This window comes from Anguilla rostrata, chromosome 14, assembly GCF_018555375.3.
Source record: "Anguilla rostrata isolate EN2019 chromosome 14, ASM1855537v3, whole genome shotgun sequence".
In the NCBI taxonomy this organism is placed as follows: Eukaryota; Metazoa; Chordata; class Actinopteri; order Anguilliformes; family Anguillidae; genus Anguilla; species Anguilla rostrata.
In genome coordinates, this window is record NC_057946.1 from 30,293,097 (window position 1) to 30,316,064 (window position 22,968).

The 22,968-nt window shown below is 44.9% G+C and overlaps 1 protein-coding gene across 6 annotated transcripts in view; it reads right to left on the minus strand.

The window, feature by feature from the left end:
• Positions 1 to 22,968, minus strand: part of LOC135240042 (pre-B-cell leukemia transcription factor 3-like) — a 55,008-nt gene that overhangs the window by 29,965 nt on the left and 2,075 nt on the right. For 4 of the 6 annotated variants that reach the window (XM_064309167.1, XM_064309165.1, XM_064309164.1 and 1 more), the window contains exon 3: positions 22,517 to 22,590. In XM_064309167.1, coding sequence (XP_064165237.1) covers positions 22,517 to 22,590 — 74 coding nt within the window. Of the gene's footprint in view, positions 1 to 21,264; positions 22,178 to 22,516; positions 22,591 to 22,716; positions 22,736 to 22,968 lie in introns of those variants that run through there. The other 2 variants (XM_064309170.1, XM_064309169.1) reach the window with 2 other exon arrangements.

Here is a 22,968-nt window from a genome sequence, read left to right on the forward strand (position 1 = left end):
TCCGATTGGTCAGGACTCTCTTCCTGGGTGACAACGGTGCCAATTATGTGGCGGGAGGCGGCCAACCCCGGTCAGCGCTGGCACGGTCGGGACCGAATATCAGGCCACAGGGCGAGGCTTTACATCACACCAGAGCAGGAGCCAAATGCGTGCTGCGGTAAAAAATAAAACCTCCCTGACACTACCCAGAATCCTTGGCACAGGCACCAGACATTTCCCTGGTAATGCAGTGCCAACAGCCCGGGTTTAACCAGTTACAAGCACATTAAGCTATTTAGCTTAATGGGCCTTGAATGTTATAAAAAAAAAAAAAAGGAAAATGGAGGCAAGTAATCCTGTAATTGGTAGCCTGTGAACAAACGCACACGCACAGCCAAGCCAGAGCGGACCACGGACGAAGCACTACAGAAAGGGGACCCGTTGAAGAGCAAAAGAAAAAAACACAAAGGCTGACCCAGCACAGGCAGTATTTTAAATTCCAGAAGCTCGTTTCCACCGCTTTAAATTACGTCTCGGTTCCGGCCAAAGGGAAGGCCGCTGTAAATTATTCCCTCTCCTGGCTGTTCCTCTAAAGCCGGGACTATTGATCAGCCTGATTTCCCAAGATACCAAAGGAGAGTGAGTAACTAGACGGTGGAGGGAGAGAGAGGAGGTAACTTAAAGGAGAATAAAAAAGTTTTGGACTAAAATGCCACCGCCAAGCCTCTTTCACCAAGGATACATATTTTTGCAACAAGAATGCTTGTATAAGCAATCAGTGTGGCAGAGGTGTAGGGTGCTTTGCAGTTGACAGAGTCACATACAGGAGAGGCCAGCAACACCATATTATAAATAAAATACGCTCATGCAACAGCATACATGTACTGGAAAATAATGCACAGCATTTCGTCAGTGAGTCCAGCCAAGTAATCACTGACAAACTGGAACAGTATTTTTCACAGCCATTACAGAATGTGTAAAATGAGTTATTTAAAGTTATATTTTAATTGTTTATTTATTGTCTCTGTTGCTATTTACTTTGCGTCAGCAAGGGCAGTTTACACTTAAAATTTGGCTCACAGTTCTCCTCTGACAGAGAAACGGAAGCCATCTGACGCAGGCTTCAGATGTAGTTCATTCTTGTTATCACTCCCATCTGTTTTTGCCTACATTTCCCAGGCTCTTTATTTTTTTTTTCCCTGCTTGTAAAATGGTTCCAAGCTTTGAGATCAAAGTTCAGCTGCCATAGCTGGGCCAGGACCACAATGCACTCTGTCACCTGGGCTGGAGTCGGTCCTGGCAGGACAGAGGGGCTTGTGCTGTCAGATGAAAGGGCTCACCTGGACCCGCGCGGGCGGGACAGCGGCCAAAGCCACGCCCGAGAGCCAGGCCCGGCTCGGCTCAACCGCCATTCTCACTGCGCTCACTCAGAGACGGCCACACCAGCTGTGAGGAAGGCCTGTCGCGATGGTAAATCAGACAGCGGCGTAGCGTCCGCTGTGCTGGTCGCTAAGCTAAAGTACTGCTGATCTCATGTCACGTTATGATCATGTGTACATTTCTACATGGTGTGATGTTCCCGATTTTTCAAAGACATTAAGAATGGTTTTAGGTTACCTGTATATGATATTTACATTTTCACTGGTTATGTACTTATGACCACCTGAAACACTATGACCACCTGAAATGGCATTCCGATTAAAATATTAATCCAAGTTGTTGTTCCTTGTTTACCTCTTGATAATTTAAAATGCATTAACAGGAATTATTAAAATCAAATTGCTCTTTAATTCCATAACTACGCCTTTCAGCGTAACAACTGAAAGCAATGTTCTCTGATGGATGACCTGGTGTAAGTACAATAAATAGGTTTGAATCATATCAATAATAATTAATGACATCTGATTTTACATAGTTACTTCAGTTTAGCTCCTGAAGTTTTATAAGTGTGCACACACAACAGAATTTTGCCATCTGAAGAGGCGCAGAATAAAAAAAAAATTGCATCATTATAATCACGGAAGGATTTGATGCACAGCAAGAGAAGCGTCTCCCACCGCGAACAGGGCTTGGAAAAAGCAACAGCACAGCGACGCCAAAAATCAGGCAGCAAACATTCGACAGTCCAACAGGATGTAAATGATCAATCTCCACAGAAGCCAGCATCACAGAAACAGCCTCAGAAAAAAATCTCAGCCAAGAGCGTTCAGATTTAGAGCCACTGGCATCGGAGGGACTCTCCTGGAAAAGCCGGTGCCTGTTTCAAAGGGCCCCGAGCACGGTTTCGAGAGCCAAGGCTCATAAACAGCTTTAACTGCCAGTAATGACGGCGCGATCCCGGCCAAAACAAGAGGGGAACATACGGCGCCCGCCGTCCGCGAGCGAACCCCGGAAAAGCTGGGGAGCTTTCGTCACGGCGTCCGCCGTCGAGCTGCGGGACGGCCGAGGCGGAAGGCCGTGATGTCATAAAACGGCATTCCTGTAAACACGCCACATTCCAACAAGGCCACGCAACTGTAGACTTGCTAACGGTCCTGTACTCGCCAGGACATCCTGCAGGTCATACAGAACTGTTTATTCCCTTCTCGGTCCAAAATATAGCCCTGTTTTGAAACGTCTATGAAATAACATGGACATGCAGGTCTCTCTTGAAAAAGAGATCTTTATCTCAATGAGACTAGCTGTTTAAATAAAGGAAAAATAAATAAAAATAAAATAAATAGTCCTTTTGTGAAACATCTATCAAACTCTGTTTGCTATGCAGTAACCACCTGTCTCAAGTGAACTTAACTTGATAAATAAAAATAGCATTAAATAGACAAAAGAATGCATTAAGCCCCACCTCCTTGATCAACTATGACTGCATCGCATCCCATATTCAGGAAAAAAAATTATTAGCAAACAACAGTCACAATTGCCTGCTCATGGAGTAAACATTTTTTAACATTTTTTCCGTAACTCAAAGCAAGCCTCCTAAAAGTCTCAAACACATTCCCCAGTCCCAGAGAGGTTAAATGAACATGCAGACTAAATGGAGCAGCAGTTTTAAAGCCACGCCTCTGGTGTGGAGTGTGAGAGAGATCTGCGCATGAACGCTGCGGTTTGGACGCGTGTGAAAAGGAAGTGGGGAAACAAACAAACTTCCAGGAAAGCCGGAGTAGCACTCTCTCAACGAGCCACATGAAAGCTGGCCTGCCCTGTAGCCCTGTAGCCCTGGAGCCCTGGAGCCCTGGAGCCCTGGAGCCCTGGAGCCCTGTAGCCCTGGAGCCCTGGAGCCCTGTAGCCCTGGAGCCCTGAAGCCCTGTAGCCCTGGAGCCCTGGAGCCCTGGAGCCCTGTAGCCCTGGAGCCCTGGAGCCCTGGAGCCCTGGAGCCCTGGAAGTCCTGGAGCAGGAAGACTGAGTGTGGCTCAAGCCCAGGCCTGTTAATGATCCAACCCATTTCAAAGAAATTAGACCAAACGGCTAAACACACAGAGGTCTGACAATGTCTGTGTAGCCGTGCGTTTACAATAAAAGCCTGCGTAACAACACCACTGTTTAAAAGTAACCAGGTAGTGCAGGACTTACTGTTATAACGCAGTGTCAACAGGCTTCACAAAAGCAAACCTGCGGGAACCCTGACGAACCCTCTCAGCCACAGCGTTACATCTGAGTTCAGACGGGTGTGGAAAACGCCACGTGGTGTCATTTATTCCTTTTTCATGAGGCCATCTCCCCAGCATTACTAATCACAACTCGCTCTCTCTGTGGTTGACTGTGTCTGTCTCGCCCTGAAGCAGGAGTGCCCAACCCTCTCTTGTGTTTTCAGCTTAAACACAGAAAACGAAATTCAGACCCAAGAAAGCAGGTGAAGAGAGCCGACTGTGTATTCGATGGGACTGGGGTTCAATTCTGTTTTAATTTCAGAAAATTCTTAAAATTGAAATTGAAATTCAGTACATTAATTTAAAAAAACGCCTATAGAACATAACGGTCAATTTTCAGGTCAACTGAATTTGAATTAATTTGCTGAACTGAATTGAAAAGGAAATTACCCAAAACCTATTAATCAACTACTTCAATTGATCAATTAAGTGCTGAAAAATGACCAGCGACACACCCTGCCAGACAGATTTGACCCGACTACCTGGTCCCCAGACCAGGATTTAGGACCCCAATGCACCCTGTGGCTCTCCAGGACCAGGGTTTAGGACCCCAACACACCCAGTGGCTCCCCAGGACCAGGGTTTAGGATCCCTACGCACCCTGTAGCTCTCCAGACAGGTTTAGCCCACGACGGGCTCCAGGCGGTTAGGACCCCAACACACCCAGGCTTCAGGCGGTTGACCCACCCGGGCTCCGGGCAGGGTTTAGGACCCCAACGCACCCAGTGGCTCTCCAGGGGCAGGGTTTAGGACCCCAACGCACCCAGTGGCTCTCCAGGGGCAGGGTTTAGGATCACCAATCTGATAAGAACCAGGCTTTGCTGCGATATCATCATCCCTGTGGAGCACTTTCATTAGGACGTTCCTTCATTAAGCCAATCACATCGTCCTTTCGGTCACATACCAGTCCAGGCTCTTTCGAGAGCACTGTGCACTACCAACAGCGACTTTAAACTCCTCATTGATTTTTCCACCATTTCCACCCCTTGTTTATCAGTCATTTATTGTTTGTGACACTTTCCTGTCACCTCTTTAACACCCTTCAACAGAATCAATTTCTCCCTTTTTCCTTTCTTTTTTATTTTGTCTGTGCCTCGCTACAGAGAGAGTTGAAAGGGAAGACAGACTAACTGATTTAGGAAGTCGATTTTCTTCAGTCGCTTCAGTCACCATTTTCAGAGCGCTCGTGAAGCTGGAAAAATGTATTAATTTAAGTAATAGGGAAGAACAATCTGCCATAATTCACTGAACTTGACCGCCAACAACCTTCATAACAACTTCTGAACAGATGCCTCAAGAAATAATTCTAAAAAAAATGGTCAGGTCCATTTGTGACTAATACAGTATCATCTTTTCCCAATTTCAAAATCTACAAGCTATGTTCTGTCAGCTCACATAATCCTTTATTCTATCAAATATAAAAGACACAGCCTGTTTTTATGCGGAAACATTGGTGAATTATTCTGGGCCTAAAAGCTTTGTCAAAATATTGCTAAATGAAACTGAATGCTTTGTGGGTTTTACTATGCAGTGTATAACAAATTGAACACAAAAATAATCCAAGTTTTAAACCTTTTACATTATTTATACTGTGATGAACTGACAAGGCAGTCATTTTCCTCCCCAAAAATGCTTTTCCCCCATTCAGACTGGTGAACGGTCCTGCTGTTGTTGGGGCACAGTCGGGCTAATTGGCTAAATTCCGCTGAGGCTCTAGCTGCGCTGACAGAGTACTGCTAGTTGGTAGCTAGCAGGCACTTTGCGTTGACTAGTTGTGATATATAATATACTACATTATACAATTATATGATACACTGAAAACAGATCTCAAGGAAAGTACTGTCAGGTTTTTTTTTCAAATATAATGCAGAAAGCTCGCACACAATGAAAGAACATGTCATTTTATCTTATTAGTTATTCATGAGGTAAGAGTCCCGTACTGTGTGGGAATGCACAGCTCAGGTGCTGCGGCTGGCCGCTTGAAAGCAGAGAAAAGCAGTGAGAGAGAGCCCGAGAGAGCAGTCGCCATCGAGAGGCGGGAAGCTGAAAGGATTTACTGCCTCCCAGCTGTTTAATTTCGCGTTTTGGCCCCCATCATAAACCCCCCCCCGTCCCCCCGTCCCCCCATCCCCGTCTGCCCGCCCGCCACAATCGTTCTGCCACTGACCCTTGTAGGGCAGGCGGGGAGTATCGATAAAACAATTATCTGCTCTCCATTCCTTTGATTTTCCATTTCAATTACGGATAGCGCAGCCCGAAGAAAAAAAGACTGCGCCATCGATTTTTCTTTTTCGTTTTACCCCCTCGATCTCCTTTAGGAGAGGAGAGAGAGCTGGGGCTCACACGGCTCTCTCTCAACACGAAATGAGGCCGTTAGCTGGGCAGCCGCGCCGCGGCTACGCTGTTTAAATGCCCTGGTTCACCACTGACCTCTTGAACTGAACACAAAGAGCCAACAGCCTTTAGAGAGGTTTAAGTGCTACAAGACGGGGATCAGGAAGAAGAGACTGAGACACAGGGAGAGACTGAGAGACAACGCAGACAGAGAGAGACAAAGAGAGAGAAACACATAGACAGACAGACCCAGACAGAGACAAAGAGAGAGAAACACATAGACAGACAGACCCAGACAGAGAGAGACACAGACAGACAGAGAAACACTGAGAGAGGCACAGACAGAGAGAGACACATAGACAGAGAGACACATAGACAGAGAGACACATAGACAGAGAGAGACACAGACAGACACAGACAGAGAGAGACACAGACAGACAGAGAAACACTGAGAGAGACACAGACAGAGAGAGACACAGACAGGGAGACACACAGACAGAGAGAGACAGACTGACTTGAGATGTTTTTTATTCTCCAGTAACCAGAGACCTACAATAGGTATTTACAGATGAGAGAGAGACAGAGAGAGAGCAGGATCAAAAAAAACTCCTTGAATCCTCTTAATATTGCACCCAAAGCTTCCATGGAGAACATAATTTATTTAAAAACAAAGACAGCACCAATTGCTGAAAGGGCCACTTGACCGGCAAGATGGCCAGCACAGCGATGCTGTAAAGTATAATGGTTATGAACCGGGCCAGCAACAAGTCAATCAATAAATCTTTTCATATCGAACATTTTGCAAACACGCCCGCAATGCAATAAAAGAAGCATAATCAAAAAGTCATTAAAAATGAATGAAATAACATGACCTAGTAAATATCAACAAAATCACCCTAGGTGAAGGCTAGGCTAAAAAGGTATGTTCTGAGTTTGTTTAAAAGCAACCAGTTCTGGTAGGGTGTTCCAGACCATGTTAACTGAAAGCCGTATCTCCACAGGATTCATTCCTTGCTTTCAATATCACTAGAGCAGTGTCAGACGGGTCTGCTGGTTTACATTTAGCAGACACTTTCATTGCATCGATTTATACAGCTGGATATATGCTGAAGCAATGCAGGTTAAGTACAACAGCAGGGTCCTACCTGGGAATTGAACCTGTGACCTTTAGGTTACAAGACCAGCTCCTTACCCATTATACTACACTGCCGCCCACACCGGCTTAGTCCCCAGGTGACACGGGGTGACTTAACCTGAATTGCTTCAGTATATATCCAGCAGTACGACTGAATGGATCAGTAAGCTGTGCAGGTTTCTCTGGATAAGAGCTCATGCTAAGTGGCTTAAGAGTAAATGATGCGGTCACTCTTACAGCACACAGTGACCAGGTTCAGCACACAGGGGATGGTTCCCCTCGTACCCAAGTTCCCTGTACCTTTCCTACCACGGATGATTGGGGAGGGGGGGGGGCTCATGCCCGGGCTCTCTGAATAAGCTTATGAGGGCCCCAGAGAGCTCTCGCTAGGCAAGGCTACGCCCGCCAATTAGGCTAATGAACCAGCTAATGGCGACACCAGAGATGCCTTCTGTCCTTCCTTATTGGGGTGCCTCTCTTTCTTCCAGTGCAATTATATCACAACATTAGCCAAATACACAAATGCTATGCATTTCTTTCACTGAATAAATGGGTGTCAATAATGGGGTTTGAATATTTTATCATACTGGAAACTGTGTGTTTTGTGCATTTGTGTGTGCTTGTGTGTCTGCTTGCATACATCTGTGCTTGCCTGCTCCCTACAAACACGCATTGCCTAAACTGTATCGGTGATTCATTCAGGTGAACCCAGGCTTTTTGTGCAAATAAAACAAATTTTAAATATTTTGTGTGAGAAACGGCAGTGTGAGTACACGTGCGTGTCTGTATGTGTGTGTGTGTGTGTGTGTGTATGCGAGTACCTCTATGCTCCCAGCCTAACCCCCAAGACATTGCAGGACACGCCTGTTCACTGCCGTTTCATGTCAGCACATTTGCCGGCCCCCAAATTTCACTTCTCACCTCATCTCTCCATACTACATTAACCCCTGCCAATTGCCTTCCAAATGACCCCATTATGCTGTAATTGCCTTTGGCAGACTTGCTCCCCCTTGTACTTCTGTGCCTCTCTGCTCCCACCACACATTTCCCCGGTATCAGTCTGCGGTCTGGTTCTCCTCAACAAGCTCAGACACTGACCCCCGACGCACAGTACTGTCAGACTAGGGCCCCCGCCAAAAAAACTGCATGAAACACTGGGGATGAACCGATTCTTGCGGTCTCTCCGCTTTCCCCTGTTCCCAGCCTCAAATTATCCATCTTCACTGTTTGACAGATACATTGGAACCAGCCTTGCTACATTAACTACGTGCAGTTCGCAGCTCGTATTCAGCTTCACATTCGCTGTATGAGTCCGGAATATTTTTTCAAGCAAGCTGACAATTTTAGTCAAACCTTGAGCAAGTTCACGTCAGATGTTAAGGACAGATGCTTCAGGAGTCAGTAACAAGAATGGGGAACAGATAAACCTGAACATACTATTAATTTAAGGCTAAGCACACACATTCATGTCATAGATATACATTACATTTTAGGCCAATCAAACTTAAGGGATAGATTAAATATTGCAGTTAATGTGAAATTATAACATGGTAAACTACAGGAAACAAAAGTTGGAATTGGTGTATTTCCAGTGACACATAACACTTCATTAATTTACCAGCCATTCTTATCCAGAGCTCCTTACAAAGCAAAGTACTTACTGTAAGTACATTCAATAGGTTTACAAGAACAAGGGTGACTGTAGGAAAGGATCCTCAGCAGTCAGAGCCAGAGGCACAAGTACCAGAATCAACTACACTATACTGCTGGCATCTTTGACCTTGAATTAATTGGCGATTCAACTTGTCAATCATGATGAGCCATCCTATCAAAATATCCAGTGTTAAATCAGCACTAAGATTTGGGGAAAGCGTTGAGAGAGCCTTGGAGTCTCGAGAGGTGGTTCCGGGTCAGAAGGCACTGAGTGCAGGCCAAAGGTCACCTGACCCAAATACGCCCGCTGGGTTCATGACCAATCCTCGCCACACCCAGTAGGAATGATCCTGTTATTCAGAGAACCCATCTGCCTTCTGAAATAACTTCTGCAAATGAGGTAAGACTAATCTGCAACCTATTCTAGGCAGCTAAAAACACCCTGCCTGGGCCCTCGTAAAATTGTCTTCACAAGTAATTCATCCTGTATTTTTAACAAAGCATCACTTTTTCCCTCCCCTCTCACTCTTTCTCTCTCTCTCTCACTCTTGGTAAAAATGCTGGAATACCCCATTAACAGCAATTAATGACAACTGACATTTGATCCAAAAACTGTTGCTGAAAAGACCACTGCTTACTGTCATCAATAAACGTTTAAAAACTGATAATTTATTCTATCGTTATTAACTGTACAGTGGATAACATTTCTTTTTCCTATTATGATATAGTAAAATAACAAAGGCATTTAACCTTTATTTATGGGAGGTTGAGTACCTTTGAGTTTTTCTGTATTTTCTTCTATAACCTCATGTAACTTGGCAATGATTCTCTGTCCTGCTCGTGCCCCAAGACCCCTAAATCATGTCTGTGCGTCTTGCTAAGTGCTATCCAAATTTCTTTCGGTTACTTTGTTCAAAAGAAACCAGTTATGGATGTGCTGCCCTAGTCAAGCACTGCCACCACACAAATTGAGCCATTTTACAGAAGCCTAGTCCCTGTTCCTATTTTAAGAATGTCTCTTCCGTTTAAATCAGGCTGCATTGATTTCTTCCTTCTGCGTTTCAGTTATGAAGCTTCAACTGATCCTGAGGGACTTCCAGCATTCATAGCGCCTCTAAACCCGAAAAGGGCTGGTGTAGGTGCAAGTTTTTCTTAACCCAGCGCTATAACACTTGATTCAACCAATTAATCGTGGACAATCAAAAGCTTTACAATTAGAACAAGATGTCTTAGTACTGGGCTAAAACAAGAAACCTGCACCCACACTGACTGTATTCAGAGAAGATTGAACACCTCTGCTTTAAGCTCTGAGCTCCAATAAAACGTGAACACACCCTCTCTCCAAACTCCCAGAAAGCAGGAGATCTGTTGTTGATTGCAGCTTTCTCAAAATACTAGCATATAATAAAAGAAGCCAGCCATCTCTATACCACCAGTTATTGTGTTTAGCAACTAAGATGTTTTTTTATTCCATAATTACTTTAAAAGGAGAGAAAGCATGCCATCAGCACGAGTAGATCTGTCTTGCTTCACAAATTAGGAGCTAACTGCTTGATATTTTGGAGGGTGGATCACACATTGTTCCGTTCAGTTTATCACTCTTGCTAAAACACAGACACCTATCTCAAGAGACATCTCCTTCTGTAAGGTTTCTAAAGGGCCATTTGCATTGGCACTGTGACATCAGACAGACATGCACCTCTGGCCATGGTTTCAAATGAGAGCAACACTTGGCAGAAGATGGAGGCCAATGCATGTTAGTGGGTAAAAGCAAAGCTAGTTAACTTTGCATACTTACGTTAGCTGACAATCTGCCTAGCCAACCAACCAGCCAATATGTTCTCAGTCAAAAGGAAGGTAAAGGAGAGAAATGCATTCGGTAGTTACTATACACACTCTATTCTCACTTATTCCATAGCTAAATCACAAAACAAAATCATAAAAAGAGTTTGTTCTTCAGTGTAAACTGTATTAAATTAGCGTTAGCTAGCCAATGAACTGCAATGAACTTATTTTTCCAAACTTTTCCCAAAAATGACATTTTGATTAACTGCTCTGTCTGCCGCTAATGTGGTCAAATAAATAAGTTGTGGCTTATCACTTGCAGCATGAGTCTTTCAGATTACTTAAAAGGCACTTTATGCAGGACACTTTCCTTATTCATGAATATTGATTTTTAAAGTACACCATCATTCTACAGTTAGTCTTAAAGGGACTATTAATTTTGGAATCAGAGTGCATCGGAATCTTATTGTGTGTGATTCTTCTGTACTATTTATCCTTTAACACATCAATCAACAAGTCAATAGAGCAATCGGCCAAACTTTAAAAACAGAGCATGATTTGCAGAGACCAAGAAAAGATGTCAGAGAAACAGTGCTAAAGATTCCACGCGGCAGAAGAGAAACTAAGCTTTTAAAAGAAATGCATTCTTCAGCGCAAATATACAGACATGTAGACCTGTACTGCATGATTTCATTAACATCTTTACAACTGGGGAAAGGCACCATTGTGATCAATGGGAATGATCTTTACCCTCAATATAAAACACAAGGAAAACTAAAAGAAAGTTATGGACAGAAGACAGGATTCATGAATTCTACAAGGGGAATGTGCTGCCAATCACTGACACTGAACAGTTGGTTCACTGATAACGCACAGTGGCTGCACAAATTTTGTGTTTTGTGAAGCTTGCTTCGCAGCCACCTCCCTGGTTTGTGACTTGTCTATCAGGTGATTGGGCATTTCTGGCTTCTTGTCTTCTGCCTGAGCATGATTGCAGGTTTGTCCTCACATCTCTGCCTTGCTTAAATCAGCCTGCGCTGTTTCTGAGCCACTGATTGGTGGGTTCTTTTTTTCTGCAGGTGGGGAATTAAGTGGTGCTACATCGTCCGCCCCCCCTACCCACCTCAGCCCCAGAGGGACAGGGGAGAACACAGCTCTAATTCTACTTCAATCTGAACTTGCCAAATGAACACAATCACACAGGCATGCGTACTGAAAAACACACAAAGACGCAAAAAAAAAAACCCACTCTCACTGAAAAGGTCCATATACACACACCCTAAAAATGTACAGGCACAGACTCAGACATGTGTGCATACTCAAAAACACGCTCACACACAGTCGTGCACGCACACACTCAGAAAGGTAAGCGCGCGAGTGTTTTTACGCAGCGTATGGAATTTATAGCCTGGACAGGCGCACGCCACTTCCCTTTGGCCTGAGAGCGGGAGATAAATATTTCCTGTGCTTGACAGCGTGCCTTCGTGAGGACGCGCGTTCGCACGCTACGGCTCGCCCTCGTTAGCACGCTAACGGGCTAAACCCGCCGCTGAAGGCTCAGACGCCGCGGCTCAGAGATCCGGCCTCAGTGACCCTGCAGCTCCACCGAGCGTGGCCCACACACTGCACAGGACACACACTGCACAGGACACACACTGCACAGGACACACACTGCACAGCATACACACTGCAAGCCCACACACTGCACAGGCTACACACTGCACAGGACACACACTGCCACAGGACACACACTGCAGAGGACACACACTGCACAGGACACACACTGCACAGGAACACACTGCAGAGGACACACACTGCACAGGAACACACTGCACAGGCTCACACACTGCACAGGACACACACTGCACAGGACACACACTGCACAGGACACACACTGCACAGGAACACACTGCACAGGACACACACTGCACAGACACACACTGCACAGGACACACACTGCACAGGACACACACTGCACAGGATACACACTGCACAGGACACACACTGCACAGGACACACACTGCACAGGACACACACTGCACAGGATACACACTGCACAGGACACACACTGCACAGGACACACACTGCACAGGATACACACTGCACAGGATACACACTGCACAGGACACACACTGCACAGGACACACACTGCACAGGACACACACTGCACAGGAACACACTGCACAGGACACACACGCCACAGACACAATGCAAGGAGACACACACTGCACAGGATACACACTGCACAGGACACACACTGCACAGGACACACACTGCACAGGACACACACTGCACAGGACACACACTGCACAGGACACACACTGCACAGGACACACACTGCACAGGATACACACTGCACAGGACACACACTGCACAGGATACACACTGCACAGGATACACGCTGCACAGGATACATACTGCACAGGATACACGCTGCACAGGATACACACTGCACAGGATCAGCCTCCAACGGCACGTTAACGTGCGGTAATGGGGAACTGCACAGAACATAAGCATGCACGACACACTGCTTATACACCGAACCCGTCAATCCTCGATACATCTGCACACACTCACACACCATCAGTCGTATATGCGACCATTTCTCACACACCACGATGGACATCGCAGAGGCAGGAATGATTGGTTGTCATGAAAGCACAAACAAATGACCAGTTGCACGACTGCTATAAGTAATCCCAGATTTCTGGAGCCACACAAGCTGTCAAACCATCTGCTGAGAATCCTGCAATTGTGCTGAAGATGAGTTTATTCTTTAGACAGATACACAAACACACACACACACACACACACACACACACACACACACACACACAACACAACACACACAACACACACACACACACACATACACACACACACACAACACACACACAACACACACACACAACACGACCAAGCAGCACGGTGTTAAACACGACGGACACGCACTCAAGCGGGATCCGCAGCGGATGCTTCGGCGAGGTGAAGATGAGGACACGGCGTTTCTGCCGCTCCTCAGACGCTCCCACCAAGACAAACAGCGCTAACGGCCCCAGCACCGGACCCCGGCCCGGGAGGGCCCGCATCAAATATTTACCAGCTCTCCAGCCCCGGACAGGAACCGCGCGTCTCCTGACACAACAGGAGCCAGTTTGTTTGAAAGAGGACCGCCGGCAGGCCCGCCGAGCTCAGCGGCGGCATTAAATATGCCCGCGCCGCCTCCGCACTTCACGAGTAATAGGCACTTAAAATTTCACAGGGTGGAATCACTCCAGGCTAAACATTTCAGCAGACAAACCCAGAGCCCCCAGGACTTATGTAAATCTAGCCCGAGTGCACGCAGCTCATTACCGTAAAAATAAGGATCAGGGGGAAAAAAAAAAGGTTTGTCGAATGAAGGCGGAGACTCCTTTTGTTCGCAGTTGTAATTAATTGAAGACTTTTTAAAAAGGTTTGCGGTAAAACTTTACGCTGTAGTCTGGGGCGTTTGTAAAGGACGCATGTCAACAGGAAGCAGGCGCTACGGCAGAAAAAGGGAGTAGGAGAGCAGGGGAGAGTGAAAGAGTGACAGACAGAGAGAGAGGGAAGAGATATAGAAACAGGAAAAGAGGGATGAGGGGGGAAATGAAGGTGACAGAGAGAGAGACACAGAGACAGAGAGAGAGACTGTGTATGCGTAGCGTTAGGTGTGTAAGGGCATGTCCGCCCCAGCGCACTTTGCCCTGCCCATCCGGCCGATCGCGGTGGGACGGTGGGATGGTGAAAGGAGTGAGGGATAAGGTGGAGGAATAAACACAGCCTTTTTATCTGAGCGCCTATGACAGGACCACGCTCCACGCAAACGTTCCATAAATCACCGCTAAAGAAGAGCGGATTACCACCGAGCAGCGCGGTACTGGGCAGCCTCCTCCTCAATTCTCAATGATTGGCTGAAGGGGAAAAAGCTCAGGCTACATTCTATAATTACATCATTCAAAATGCCAGCAGGTAATCAAATGTGGGACCTACATTTGTTTATGCAACGCTCAACAGGGTCGCCAAAATAAATCTCACAGAACGAGAGATGCACCTTTCTGTAAGCATTTTTCCTGTATCAGGTTCATCTCACGCTTTATATAAGACCAAAACTAGTCTGTGTACTCATGAACATTCAAGAGGCATCAACTCTCCACAGCTCCAGTCACCTTAGCAAAATCCTTTCTGATTGGTCAAAACCGATGAGTGACCAAACGCATGGAGGCTCCATCCATTCCTTGGTTTCAGGAAGCTTCACTCTGCCATCAGTACATACACTGTACATACAATCTGACTGTAGTTCCGTGTACAAGCGCTACGCTGCAGCTAGCTCGGTCAGCAGCACAGCTTCAGCACTCAGAGGTTTAGAGTCGATCTGACGTCAGCTGTGGTGTGGATATGAGATTAAGGGGTTTGACTGAGGAGTAAGGAGACTTACGAGTTGAGGAAGGCATTAGGGTTGGGATTAGGGCAGAAGGTGAAAGGTTATTCAAACAGCCCGAGTAAACTTCTACGCCATATTATTCAATCAGCCGCACGCAAGCTCCACACAATGTGATTACAGCTACGTAGAAGCTACCGAGCAATCACACAGTAATTAAACAGCCACTTAACACAGTTACAGAAGTTTATGTTCTTGAAGTAACTTAATTAACAACTGAACTCCTATTGGCTGCAGTATCATACTTCCTGCCCAGATCTGGAGGGTGGAGGGGTGGGGGGGTGGGGGGGGGGGGTGGTGGTGTGGAGCAGCAGCGGGGGGCTGGTGCCACAGAGTGGTGTAGCAGAACTGAATCCAATGCAAACACAATGCTTTGCCACCCTACTGCAGGTACCAACTGCCAACGGCATGCTGTTATTTACCAGACCTGGGCCAAATACTTCAGCTTGAAATGCTTTAACCCTTCAGATGCCTGACAAAATTGTAGTTAATCCTGCAGATTAACAACAATTTAAACAAGAAACGTATAGCTAGCGAGCTTTACAGTATATAGAGAAACGAGTTTGACTGCATTTGATCTTTCAGAAGAGTGAAATTACTCTCATCTGGCATAATAATTTCTTCTGAGGGATCTTGACTGTAAATCGGAAGGGTGGTCCAATCCAAACTGGGAGACTTGAGAGCAACCCTAGTGTGAGGACATAAATCTGGCCTGCGCTGGCTGACATCACAGTCCTGCAATAGGATAACATGTGAAGTGCAAAATTTCGGCATGGATGGGAATTCCAAATTGGGGAGGAGAGGGGGAGGGGGAGGGGGGTACAAACTACTCTGGCACAGAATACAACCTGCTACTCCATTAATCCTATCGCAAGGGGGATCGGTTTCTGGGGAGGGAGAGCGGGCAAAAGGTGAAAATGCGTTTTGCACCTTGCATCTTAGGTGACAATGACACCCCAGTGATATTTTAAAGCAATCCAGTGGCAACTTTTAATTAGTTATGCGTTTTCTCAATATAGCACACATTCCTGTTCAGAGGCTGGGAGTGTGAGACCTCTCGGTAGAAACACTGCCTGATACAAAAAATGTATACACGTAAAAAAAATGGAAAAAATTTAAATGAAAGACTATAGAATATGCATTAATAGGATTTGCCATCCTTATCTCAAAATCACATTTGCAAGATGCACTGTAAACGACACTTAAGATTTTAAATGGTTTTTCATAATAAGATCAGTATTCAGGTGTTTGAAATCAATAAGCACTAAGCAAGGAAAGCCCTTATGGCTTATGGAAAGGGAAGGGCCATACCCTGGCACTGCACTCACCCACCTAAAATAAACATCCCTGCAGTCTACTCTGGATAACTTCCAATTAATCATCATCAATTAATCATCATCCTCCTCATCATCAATTAATAATAATAATAATAATAATAAAAGCCAATTTCAGTCCTCCATTCTCACAGAGAAAGAAAAGTTCAGCAGAGCTCTCCTCTCTCACTGCTGTTAACCCAAGCTCGCTCGCCCCTGCAGTCATCCCAAACACCACGGGATGATGGTCGGGGCGTGGCTCCTCCTCAACCCGCACGGGTGAAACGCACTGCGACGCCCGCCCCCCTCCCCCGCCCTCCCTCCCCCCGCACGTCAGCCGTTTCACAGAGGGCTAAAGAAGCTACGGTAAAGCGAACAGGACCTGCGCTGCAATAACCCGAGACAGCGGCCTGGCTCTGGCCTCCCGCCATCTTTCCCTTGCGTCAACTCGCAAAAACGAAGTTCTGTGGGAGGGAGGGGTTGCCCGGTTGAGAGGGGGAAGAATGATTTCTGGAGGTGAAGAAAAGGAAGATACACAATTTAGAATGTCCTTAGTGACCTCTGACCCTCTGTAGGACACGGACACCTGTGTTCAACCAGCATTCCGCTCCCACCTTTTTTTCATTTGACTTTTTTTTTTTAATGAACAAAGCGCTCCTAAAACAGGTAAGTACACTGCGTTTGTTAAAAGCTCAAAAGCTGTGTTCTCCAGCCCCAACATATAAAAATGAGTATACTGACAATATATTGAAATAAAATGTAACAAAAATTACGCAACTTCAAAATATAAGGGCAAATATTGCAAGTCTTTAGCACAACACTGTTAATCGCAGGTGATCAAATGCAGGTCATGAGGTGACAAACATTTAACATTCAAATACCATGTGCTTCATTAAAATTAAAATAATATTATTATTATTATTATTATTATTAGTACAGATAAGACTATAGCATCTACAAAAGTTCTGCTTGCACAGCGTGAGAGAGACCAAAAGATGGTCATGCTCATTCTCCGTGACGGCGTAAGAGGTAACAGCATTTGAATAATTCCATTACCCATCATAACGGGAGGGAAACAGGCTCCGCTAGCATCAGGCTCAGCTGCGTTTCGCTAATGCGCCCTTTCACTCACACACGAAGCGTGCGCTGGCAGCGGGTAAACGCGGGGGGGGGGGGGAGAAGCCGTAAGGCGACACGACTGATGAGCACGCCGAGCAAACTGCAACGGCGCTCGTTTCACACGCACACGTCAGCCGGTTAAGAAAACAAACACATGAAACAGGAAACATTAAACCGGTGACTGCGCATGGGGACGTTTACTCTTCCTTTAAATGAAAGTGTCATAAAGTAACGCCGAGCACAATTTGGCTAATCTTCAGGAAGAATAGCCGACAAGCCAAAGGTAGGGAGATTCATCAAATGGCTCCCTTCCTCCATTCATCCCTCTCCCTCCCCCCATTCTCACTCTCTCTTCCTCTCTCTCTCTCTCAAGCCAAGAGTATGCAACTCTTGAGATGACAGCAACTCTGCAGACAACTGCAACTCTGTTCAGTGACCTTTGAACCCATGTCCTTGTCTGATTCAGATCAGGAGGGGGGCCAACAGAAATCATATCAATGCTGGCATAGGTTATTGGAATCCAGCAAACTCAACACTAGTAAAACTTCAGACTGGGTTTAAAAGTCTCAATGAAAAATGAAGTCAACATGATAAATATATATTGGGGGGGGGGCTATCAATCAAGGTTTTACAAAGTATAAGTATACAAGTACAAGTAACAAAACCAGGTTACTTATCCTTACACTGCAAAGGGAAACACAGTGTGCTAAGCAGGAAGACAAAATGGCCATGCTTAGCAGAGACACAGCAGGAAGTGTGGCAGGGTAGGAACCCGTTTCTGGGTCAAAAGGAGGACCCGGTACGCAGGAAGTGAGCACACACAGACCACCTGACGGGACTTAATCTAGATGAGGTACAGTCATTAAAAAACTTGAGAGTATACATCTCACAGTTGCAGTTAATTTCATTTCAATTTAGCCACTTGAGGAAATCAACTGCAATTCTATTCATTAACTGAAAAATCCACAGGAGCATTACAGTTGTTTTTCAATTAATTAATTGAATTTCAATTAATTTGCTGAATTGACTAACCCAAACCCTGATATTAATGCATGTGAGCTTCCGTGTGCCTGTGTGTAATTCATGGTTGAAGAAACAACAACCTGATAGATGAACAAATGGATAGGGTAGGAGGCATGTTTGAGGTGTGTGTGTGTGTGTGTGTGTGTGTGCGCGTGTACGCGAGAGGGGCGGGGGGGGGGGGGGGTTGAGTTGGGGAATGGCTGGTAGAGACAGAAAATACTGATGTGTGATTTATATAAATATCTTTACTTTTCACTTAAGTATTGGTTTTCACAAAAAAAGGAGCTGGTCCTTCCTATGTGTTTGTGCATGTGTAAGATAGTGGAGCCAATAACAGCCAATAGGAGGATTCTGGGATACCCTTGGACAGCTGAGTCATCTTCATGGACACAGCTGGTACTGCCAACACTGCAAACCAGATCATCTGCGTCAGAGGCCCAGTTCCTTTCAGGACTCACACTGCCCCTGCACACTTAGCATTTAGCAGGGTAATTCAGCAGCTGCTGATTGTTTTTAATTTGCAGGGCAACTCAAATTCTAATCAAACTTTATAGCACCGAAGCAAGCTATGGAAAGTCTGGGGGCAGAAATAAATCTCCAATATCTGCCTGGCCGTATTGGCCGACAGATACCTTCCCGTTTTTCATTATGAGACAAATGCAAACTGCACCCACGTTTCCACATCCATGGAAGCTGATGAGCACAGATGTCAACTTACGAAGGGAAAAAAACATAAATTTTATTTGTATAACAAAATGTTTCAACTGGCTAACTTTATTAAACAAAGAGCACGAGTCTAGAGAGTGACTGAGTTTCTATATAGGATTTCGTGGGAGTTTGGCTGATAAAAATGATAGATTGGGGGGTGGTTAACCAAAGACTTGCTTAATACTTTGTTTCTCCCAGAAAATACACAGAGAAATTAAGTACCCCACAGCAAGAGCGTTAGCTGTCATAGTGCATGCAGGGATAATCTTTGGGATATTGTAACAGTAATCTGTTTAGTGATGCTGAGAATTCAGCACTGAGGGACTCTAGGAAGTCTGCAATGTCTTATGGTGCATGTAGTTCACAAAGACACTTATATTGTACATTTAAAAAAAAGTCAAACAGTTCACATTCCATGAAGCTGGGAATTGTGGGTTAGGGTAGGCACAGTAGGTGTGGCCATCCTGGGGAAATCCAGAAAATATGCAGTTATCAAATTGCACAGGATTGTTCACCCTTTATTTCCTCAACACTTTCTGCAGTGTAACATTTTTTTGGTCGTACACATAAATGCCAGTCATGCGCAGTGAGGTGTGTGGTTTGGAAGGCACTGGGGAGAACATAACACTAAAGGCCGAGAAGTTCTGGGCCTTTCCATCTGGGCCTTTCCCCATGAGATTTTCTTCTCCCAGTATTTATGTGTTAATATTTTCTGTGCACTAAAATGAAAATAAAGTCAGGTGATAGTGAAGGTAGCGATGCCCCTGTGCCTACCTCACCCACCCCTAACGCCTACCTTCCCGACCCTTAAAGCATGGACCTGCCCCAAGCTGGAACACCAATAAAACCTCCTTTATGACAAGTGCAGGTCCTGCATTCTGCTGCCGGTCTAGAACTGCTGACCTGAGTTTTAGGGGCAGGTTTTGGGTCAGTTCTGTTCCGGTTCAATCGATCTGGGAAATTAATTAAAATTCATTTAATTGAAAAAAACATGGCCGCATTATTCAATGAGGTTATCAATTGATTAATTGACTGAATTAAAATGGAATTTCACCCCACTCTCTGCTGGATTTGTATGCAAGGCAACTGAAAGGACGATAGTACAGCAGAAATCACTGAGCCTGAAAAATGGAGATTGGACATTGAAACAAGCTGCGTACTCCGTTCAAAAAGAGAAAGTCAAGCAGTGACTGGCACCATTAGCCACAACGGAACAAGATTATGTTTTCGTATTACCACTGTGACAAACTCGTGTGGGTGTAGAAGGCTTTTGTAAGTCTACACTAGATTCCAGTTTCTGAAAAGGCAGGTGAAAACAGGAGAAAATCTAAAATAAAAAGTACACATCTAGAAACAGCTCTGCCTCAGTCAGTTCTCGTGAATGCACCGCAGAGAGGCTGAGGGTGGGACTGGAGGGGTTCCGTACAGCTTTAAGACAACAATTAACCGACAAGCAAATGACTTCACGCTGCTTCCTAATCTCATTCTTTGCATAATATCCTCTGATTAGCATATCAAAGCAAATTAACACTTGTACATAAACGGCGGAAGAGCAGCTGTGGGCTCAGAAGTGCATTTCGGAAACTGCCAGGGTATGTTCCAGAACACCAGGAACTGGAAATTTGTTTTCTACACCACAAGAAAAGAAAATAAAGGAATCAATCTCTTCAAAAACAGAAGGGCACTTCATCCTGTCATTCCCTCTTTCACCTGCTAATAATGTCTGGTTTCTAGAACATGCTCAGTGTTAAATTCTGATTGTAATTTATGAGGCTGAAAAATGCTCAACATGTGGGACAGATAGCCTGAAGATAATAAGCTATGACACCAGGTATATTTTACTAAATAGGAGACATACGCAAAATCATCACAAGACTGATAAGATCAACTACAAGTCAGCACATTAAGCATAGTTTGGTTCACTCAAAGGCGGGTTTCACAGCAAGTACACATAACAAGACTCAGTCGCCTCATGTCCAAAGTTGTTACTCTGCCCATCGGGTGGATTACGTTATTACCTCACCAAACTAACATTTAATATGCCTATACAACAACATTCCACAATTACAGTTAGGATCATTTAAAAACACGTATTCCTCCGGGTTACAGTACCGTCCTTTGGGACCATATGCGTGCAGGGCCGCCCCTCGTAACAGGAGAGAATCCGGGGAGCAGTAGATTGCCAGCGGTGCTGGGATGCGGGCAGCAATGTGAAGTCCAAAAGATCACGCCAAACGACAGAAGAACTTCCAACTAGAAGTGACATCACCCGTAGCAGCACTATAGACGATAACTATGTCCACCCATATTATTTAAAAGCCAGCCTTTAGCGATCCATCTTTGTCTCCAGATTTGGTCTGTTACGACCCGGCACGTATTAGCTCACATGATGATTATTACCAAATGGCCAACTTTGCACCCAACCTGGATATGCGCCATCTTCTCCCCTATCCTTGCTCTTCTCCTGTTTGAAAGTTCGTCCCTAGACACTCAAGAAAACAGGTGTTTGCCATTGAGTGTTTTAATTGTGTTTTTGCTTGTCAATGCGGATGTTGTGGAAAATCCAGTTTTGTGCAGTAGCCTAACACCTTTGACACTAGCCAAGGCTTTGGTGAAGATTTCTAAGGACAGTTATCTACTTTGGGACAACAGATGAAAGAGAACTTGATAACCAATTCTGGAACAAGCAAGCGGCTGTCACCGACTCCCTAAATCTGAAATATGCTATATTGCACACTGAAGTAGCCTTATTGCCGATGTTAAATGACAATGTGTTGAATAGGCGACTTGCCATTCTTTTGGGATTCAAGATGAATTATCTTATATCCTCCCTTTGAACAAATCTTAAATTCCACACTGTGACTTGTTTTGTTTTAGTGTTTAGTTGATTTAGCCTACGTGAAAAAGAAAACGCGTATGAACGTTTGGTCGGATCGGATCATTTGAGAATGGTCCATCAATCAAGAGCACTCGCTCGCGGGTCGGTCTCCGTGCGATCTCTTCAAGTCGTAGGTACAAACATGATCTGCGGGCAAAAGAAACGGGACGTGGCTAACAACCTGCCACCCTCCAAACAAGACAGCCACACGATCGCAGACCTTTCTTGACCCATTTTATTGCATGTGCATAACCCTCAATCTTCTTGAAATGTATAGCTATTTATTTTAGGAAGAGAAACAGCCTACAGAGATTTAAAGTGTCTACGCTATAATAATACTGAGGGACCTGGGACGATAACGAGCAAAGATGGCGGTACAAAGCGTACAGAGACAAGATAACGATGCCTTTTCTTTATGATCTCACTCACCACCTCCTTTCTTTGGGCATTTTAGCTACCCATATCAACGTAAAACTACATTCTTACCCGTTTTCTCCTTGATCTCACAGAGAACACTGAAAAGGGCAGGTTTCATGCGATGGCAGTTCAGTCCATGTTTCCTGTTTGAGTATAATGCAAGAGAGAAAAAATGTTATCCGAATATCCTTTTTCGCTAAAAGACGATGATTACGCTATATTTGTTTAATCGTTTTACATTTTAAAGGATACATTTTTACTGTTCTTACATAATTGTAACCATACTTGTGGCTAAGCGTCGGCAACGGAAATCGTGCACTAAAGTGCTATGTTCTTTACGTTTTTTTAAAATTCTACTGCTACTACGAATAATAATAATAATAATAATAATAATAGGCAGGATTTTAATGTAATATTGAATGACACTGAACAGATAAAGACTAAGTACATATTGTCAGAAAGTTTGTAACTTTTTGGTAAAATATTAACTTAGATATTCAGTTGTTGACTTCCTAATTCAT